General features: G+C 48.0%; 1 protein-coding gene across 2 annotated transcripts in view; it reads left to right on the top strand.

The window, feature by feature from the left end:
- Positions 1-7,461, top strand: part of LOC108665492 — a 50,342-nt gene that overhangs the window by 38,770 nt on the left and 4,111 nt on the right. For both annotated transcript variants that reach the window (XM_018152248.2, XM_047881596.1), the window contains exons 5-7: positions 3,842-3,937; positions 5,010-5,247; positions 6,110-6,235. In XM_018152248.2, coding sequence (XP_018007737.2) covers positions 3,842-3,937; positions 5,010-5,247; positions 6,110-6,235 — 460 coding nt within the window. The remainder of the gene's footprint in view (positions 1-3,841; positions 3,938-5,009; positions 5,248-6,109; positions 6,236-7,461) is intronic.

Here is a 7,461-nt window from a genome sequence, read left to right as displayed (position 1 = left end):
TGCGTCGCAGCCTTTGTTGACTGCGTAGCAGCCTTTGTTGACTGCGTCGCAGCCTTTGTTGACTGCGTAGCAGCCTTTGTTGACTGCGTAGCAGCCTATGTTGACTGCGTCGCAGCCTTTGTTGACTGCGTAGCAGCCTTTGTTTACTGCGTCGCAGCCTTTGTTGACTGCGTCGCAGCCTTTGTTGACTGCGTCGCAGCCTTTGTTGACTGTATCGCAGCCTTTGTTGACTGCGTAGCAGCCTTTGTTGACTGCGTAGCAGCCTTTGTTGACTGCGTAGTAGCCTTTGTTGCCTGTGTCGCAGCATTTGTCGACTGCGTCGCAGCATTTGTTGACTGCGTCGCAGCCATTGTTGACTGTGTCGCAGCCATTGTTGACTGCGTCACAGCCATTGTTGACTGCGTCGCAGCCATTGTTGACTGCGTCGCAGCCATTGTTGACTGTTGTTGTTGACCCTCCTCGAGGTGGGGCCTAGACCCAGTTCTGGGGCCAGCCAAGTCGGTCGCCCCAGTGGGCCAGCAGCCCCGCGGCTTTTACGGAGTCTGCCCAAAGGTCACCCACCGACAGGAATTTGTGTATTGATGGAGTTGAATGTTTGTGCAGTTTTTATGAACCCAGTGTGGGGCAAGACTATTACAGAGAAATGAGTATTGGCGTTTTGTGATTTGTCTATTGCATATATCACACATCGAAGTCGGACCCGGGTTCTCGGCATCCCCCGCTAGTAGCAAGAGAGACGCCGACCACGCGTGGGGAGCCGCAGGCCGGCAGCACCAAAAAACATGGGCTCCCCGTCCCCCTTTCGGAGGATGGGGAAAGATTTGCTGACGATTTGGGCCCGCATCCGGGCCGCGCTCCAACCGCAAGCAGGCCGACAACATTTTGGGCCGACCATTGTTGACTGCGTCGCAGCCTTTGTTGACTGCGTCGTGTTGTTTGTTGCCGACAATTGACTTCTTGACTCTGCGTTAACATAACATAACATAGTGATGTTGGCGCTCAAGAGTAGGCCTGATGTGGCCTATCGCCGAATCTTGAACTTTTCGTGACTTGTTCATAGAAGATCTAAAATCTTGTCATTTGACCGGATATTTTCAAGACTGACGATAGCTTGAAATAGCTACGCGACTTCCACCGGGTTCGATATGGTGCTAGGCATTCTAAATCTGAACATATATTTTTCCATAGCTTTACCTAGTCTATTCTTGAACGCGTTCATACTCGGAGCGCCAACGATGTAATCAGGGAGGCTGTTCCACATGTCGGTAATTCGAAGCGAGAAGAAATGTTGTCGCGTGGTTGAGTTGCAGCGCAGTTTTTTTAGTTTATAGCCGTGGCCCCTGGTGTTGGTTCTTGTTTCAAATTCTAGTAATCCTTCGGGGACATTGTATAAACCATGAGTATACTTGTATGCTTCAATGAGGTCACCAAGTAGACTTCGATAACTGAGGCTTGGAAGCTTCATAATCTTTAATCTTTCTTCGTTGGACTTGCCCTTAAAGCCTGGTATTATCCTTGTTGCACGTATTTGAACTTCTCTATTAAATTTTTGTCCTTATCAAATCTCGGTCACCACACAACGTTTCCATACTTTAGATTTGGGTGCACGACAGCACAAACAACTGCTTCATCGCTTCTGCATCTAGGAACACGTAAGAGCGTCTGATTAGACCAATAAGTTTGTTGGATATATTGGCTTTCGTTTCAACATGCTTAGAAAATTTCAGCTCCTTGTCGACATAAACTCCGAGATCTTTTTTCACACTAGACTTTTCAATCATTACTCTTTCGTTGCAACCATGTCTTCTCATACTGTAATTTTGCTGGCTGTTCATTGTTCTTCCCGAGGTGAAGTACTTTACACTTGTCAGCAATAAACTGCAGCTGCCATGTATCAGCCCAGTTAACTAAACTGCTAAGATCATCTTGCAATTGCGCTTTATTTGACGCATCCTTCACTGTAACAAAATGGCCCAAGAACGCTTCCTTGTGGCACGCCCCTGCTCACTGATGCCCAGTCTGACACGGTTCCGTTAATACTGACACGTTGTCGTCTACCTACTAGAAAGTCTCTGATCCACTGCAGTACATCTCTCTCAATTCCCAACGACTTCACTTTACGTAACAGCCACTCATGCGGAACACTGTCAAATGCTTTGGCAAAATCGAGGTACAATGCATCCACTGGCTTCCTTTCGTCCAGAAGGCGAGTCCAATCGTTCAACGTAGACAATAAGTATATAGTGCAGGATCTACCGGCAATAGAGCCATGTTGACAATCCGATAGGAGATGGTGAGCGGTCAAGTGATCGATAATCCTATCCCTCACAACAAATTCCATTAGCTTACAACAGCACTTGTCAGGCTGACAGGGCGATAGTTGTCGGGGCTTCTTTTGTCACCTTTTTTGAACAATGGTGTTACTTGAGCTTCTTTCCAATAGGACGGCAATGTTCCTTCGTTCAAGTTTTTTTTGAAAGAATGCTGTCAATGGGCCAGCCAGAACGGTTGCTAATTCTTTGAGCAATCTGGGATGGAAGCCGTCTGGTCCACATGACTTGTTGGGATTTAGAGTTACAAGGCGCTTGAGAACCTCTTCTTCGTGTATTTCAAAACCTGTTAATTTCGAGGCAACTGGGCGCTCCTCAATATCTGGAATACTGTTCAAGTCCTCATTTGTGAACACATTGCTGAAGAACTGATATAGAATGTCAGCCTTACCCTCATCAGAGGAAAACTTTCGTTGGTCTACTTTCAAGTTAGATACACCGTCGTTTGTCTTGCACTTTGAACTAGCGTACTAAAAGAAGGCTTTCGGATTCTTTTTTGCATTTTTAGCAATATTTTTCTCGAAGTTTTTCACAGCAGTGCGACAGACTTTTTTTAGCTTGATTTCGCAACTTTCGCCAAGGTTGTCGAAAATTCCTGTTTGCCCAAAGTTACTAATGCTCAATTTTTGTTTAATACGCATTGTTGTCATCTGTTGCGTTGCGTGTCATCACACGCAACGCAATGTTTTCAGTATTCTGACGGGAATTCTTTCTTAGGAGGACGTCAAAATACGAGATCGATCGTCTCTGAATAAATACCTGGCGGGCTGTAGGACAGGAAGCTCTTACGCCGCCGTCCCTCACTCCTGAGCCTCAATGAAAAGAACTCTTTGCTCGAGTGTGCCCGTGAATATCTCTGTTTGCCGGCGAATATCTCTGTGCCGACGACGAATATCTCTATGCGCTGGTGAATATCTCTGTGTGCCGGTGAATATCTCTGTGTGCCGGCGAATATCTCTGTTTGCCGCCGAATATCTCTGTGTGCCGACGACGAATATCTCTATGCGCTGGTGAATATCTCTGTGTGCTTGCAAATATCTCTGTGTGCTAGCGAATATTTCTGTGTGCTGGCGAATATCTCTATGCGCTGGCGAATATCTCTATGCGCTGGCGAATATCTCTGTGTGCTGGCGATTATATCTGTGTGCCGACGAATATCTATGCAGCCATTTTGCAGAAACAAATGAAAAACGCTGGAAGTTTATGCCGCAACTTCTGTGATAGCCTTCGGCGAGATATTTCGTCCAGAGTGCAACTTCGTCATAGAAATAATAAAATTACGTGATTTCATTCGTTGATTCAAATATGAATCAAGATTCATTTGTTATTAATTTGGCGAACGTATTGCATTTTAATCGGTGATTAATTTGAATAGATTCACTTGCTTATTATCCGCATCATGAGTGTGGCAGAGTGTCATTGTTACGGCGCCGAAGATACGGGTCATGTACGATGCTTGTATCGCCGTCAGTTACCACCTACTACCAGTAACGAGTGTTGCCCGCCCTCAGGTGGGTCCCGGCAGCGGATGGAGCTGGCGGGATGAGTTCGCCCTCAGCAACCTGCGGCTTGACCACCCCGCGCCACATCTCCTCGTCTCCGCACAGGTTAACGTCCTTACTTCCCACGTCAAATATGAATTATTTATCCGTTTGTTTCATTTATTTTGAAATAGTTGGGAATGGTTCTTAATGTTGACGTTTCTGTTGTTTCTGAATCAGAGTTCCTTTTTACATCACTCAGAGTAACAATAATCGTATGCACTATTAGTAATTTTGTTTTAAAACGTCTTTCTGACAAAATTCAAGTCATCTTCAAACAGCCTCAATTTTAGTCGTTGCTTTAGACTTCGGAGTTTTAACGAATTAATCTATTCTCAGTCACTCAAGACCTCAAATCTTGGTTGGTTTTCTAATGCTCGAGTAGAACGTTTGCATCTTCGTGAACGACTTAAGCCGAGTCATTTAGAAGCTTCGTTTGTGCGAAGATTTTCTGGGAGGATTTTTCGGGGAACTAGAAGCTCTCCCTAGTTGTGTGACTCACCCACCAGTGATGCTAGGCTCCGCTTAGTTGTGAGTCTCACCCATTATAGTGATGCTAGGCTCCCCTTAGTTGTGAGTCTCACCCACTAGTGATGCTAGGCTCCCCTAGTTGTGTGGTCCACCCACCAGTGATGCTAGGCGCTCCCTAGTTGTGTGGTCCACCCACAAGTGATGCTAGGCACTCCCTAGTTGTGTGGTCCACCCACCAGTGATGCTAGGCGCTCCCTAGTTGTGAGTCACCCACCAGCGATGCTAGGCTCCCCCTAGTTGTGTGGCTAACCCACTAGTGATGGATGCCGTCACCCAAGTATCGGTAATGGTCGCGTTGCGTGCGTCCTGACGAGCTGCGTGCTGCTGCCCTGCAAATATTGGACGGCGGCCCGCGCTGCTCCAACACGACGACCAGCCCACATATGTTGACTAGCAGCTTCCTGGCGTGCCTGTACCATCAGAATGTTGTGCTGTGCAGTGGCAGCAGCACAGCCGTATGTCCTGCCTGTACCATCAGAATGTTGTGCTGTGCAGTGGCAGCAGCACAGCCGCATGTCCTGCCTGTACCATCAGAATGTTGTGCTGTGCAGTGGCAGCAGCACAGCCGCATGTCCTGCCTGTACCATCAGAATGTTGTGCTGTGCAGTGGCAGCAGCACAGCCGCATGTCCTGCCTGTACCTGGGCTACCGCTTGTTCTGGGCGCTGTACTTCCTGACGTGGTCGGTGTGGTCCCTGGTGGGGTTCTTGGGGCACGACGCCCCATGGAGCCTCAAGCTGCACTACTTCACCTACCTCACCAACTGGAGCATCTGGCTCCTGGCCGCCGACACCGCGCTCCAGACCGTCAATGTCGTCATGCACATGCGGCGCATGGCCGACATGGGTGAGTGAGTCATGCACATGCGGCGCATGGCTGACATGGGTGAGTGAGAGTCATGCACATGCGGCGCATGGCTGATATGGGTGAGTGAGAGATATGCACATGCGGCGCATGGCTGACATGGGTGAGTGAGAGTCATGCACATGCGGCGCATGGCTGACATGGGTGAGTGACATTCATGCACATGCTACGCATGGCTGACATGGGTGAGTGACATTCATGCACATGCGGCGCATGGCTGACATGGGTGAGTGACATTCATGCACATGCGGCGCATGGCCGCATCGTAAGTATTTAGTTTTGAGTCTAATATATTAGGCCATTAGTATTAAGTCTTATTTTAAACTGTATCGGTAAGCAAATGTTCCAAAAAGGCAAATTTTCCGCATTGAACTTGTTGAACGAGAGTGATTTAATAATAGTACTTGATAGAAAGCGTGCGATATTCAATACGATATTTAAGCGGCCGTGCAGCGGCTTGAGAAACATTTCAATGAATGCCGGCCGTGGTTATTACTCATCTAATGAATTCGGTGCACAATTCCGGGGAAAGTCATACACTGAATAATTAAATTCCGCGGACAGTCATGCGCTGGATTGGTGATCAAACCGGTGGTATTAGTTCATTGATCAGGTCGATAAAAAGGGGTATTTTAATATCAATCTAGAATGAGGCTAGTTGCTGTAGCCCAGGCGCTGCTTTGTGCAGCAAACGAGCTTATCTCAACTTTAAGCGAGGTCTCTGACCTCTGACATTGCTCTGCTGAACAGCTCGTACAAGGTAAATATTTAATATCGAGACATGTATTGTTCTACATTCATAATATTATGAATGAGTTGATGGAAGGCTTAATTGTGGCACCAGGCGACCACCGCTACGGCGCCATGACGGCCGCTCAGCGCGTCTCCTGGGCCGCCTCGAACGTCTCCTTCAGCGCACACGTCTTCATCACCCTGGCCTACTGGATCACTGTGTACCCATACAGGGGAGGTGTGTACCCATACAGGGCAGGTGTGTACCATACAGGGGAGGTGTGTAGTGTGTGTACCCATACAGGGGAGGTGTGTAGTGTGTGTACCCATACAGGGGAGGTGTGTAGTGTGTGTACCCATACAGGGGAGGTGTGTAGTGTGTGTACCCATACAGGGGAGGTGTGTAGTGTGTGTACCCATACAGGGGAGGTGTGTAGTGTGTGTACCCATACAGGGGAGGTGTGTAGTGTGTGTACCCATACAGGGGAGGTGTGTAGTGTGTGTACCCATACAGGGGAGGTGTGTAGTGTGTGTACCCATACAGGGGAGGTGTGTAGTGTGTGTACCCATACAGGGGAGGTGTGTAGTGTGTGTACCCATACAGGGGAGGTGTGTAGTGTGTGTACCCATACAGGGGAGGTGTGTAGTGTGTGTACCCATACAGGGGAGGTGTGTAGTGTGTGTACCCATACAGGGGAGGTGTGTAGTGTGTGTACCCATACAGGNACCATACAGGGCAGGTGTGTACCCATACAGGGGAGGTGAGTACCATACAGGGGAGGTGTGTACCATACAGGGGAGGTGTGTACCCATACAGGGGAGGTGTGTACCATACAGGGAAGGTGGGTATTGTATGTACCCATAAAGGGGAGGTGTGTACAAATACAGGGAGGTGTATACCATACAGGGAGGTGTGTACACATACAGGGGAGGTATGGGGAGGTATGCAGGTACAAGACAGGTGTGTGCGCTGCGTGTACCTCCTAGACTACAGTGTAGGTGTATCGTCCTCACTATCCCCCATGGTATTTATTGTCTCTTGTAGCAAACAATTATCCTGCACTGCCGAAGAACCATCATATGAGACACATCAATTGACGGGAGGCTCGTCCTTGTCTCTGTTGTATTGTCCTTGTCTCTCTCAGACGTTGATGTGAAGCACTAATTGATGCAGACGTTGATGTGAAGCACTAATTGGTGCAGACGTTGATGTGAAGCACTAATTGATGCAGACGTTGATGTGAAGCACTAATTGGTGCAGACCTTGATGTGAAGCACTAATTGGTGCAGACGTTGATGTGAAGCACTAATTGATGCAGACGTTGATGTGAAGCACTAATTGATGCAGACGTTGATGTGAAGCACTAATTGACACAGACGTTGATGTGAAGCACTAATTGGTGCAGACGTTGATGTGAAGCACTAATTGATGCAGACGTTGATGTGAAGCACTAATTGATGCAG

Source organism: Hyalella azteca, unplaced genomic scaffold, assembly GCF_000764305.2.
Source record: "Hyalella azteca isolate HAZT.00-mixed unplaced genomic scaffold, Hazt_2.0.2 contig8349, whole genome shotgun sequence".
NCBI classification, from domain to species: Eukaryota; Metazoa; Arthropoda; class Malacostraca; order Amphipoda; family Hyalellidae; genus Hyalella; species Hyalella azteca.
This window is presented reverse-complemented; position numbering and strand designations above follow the sequence as displayed.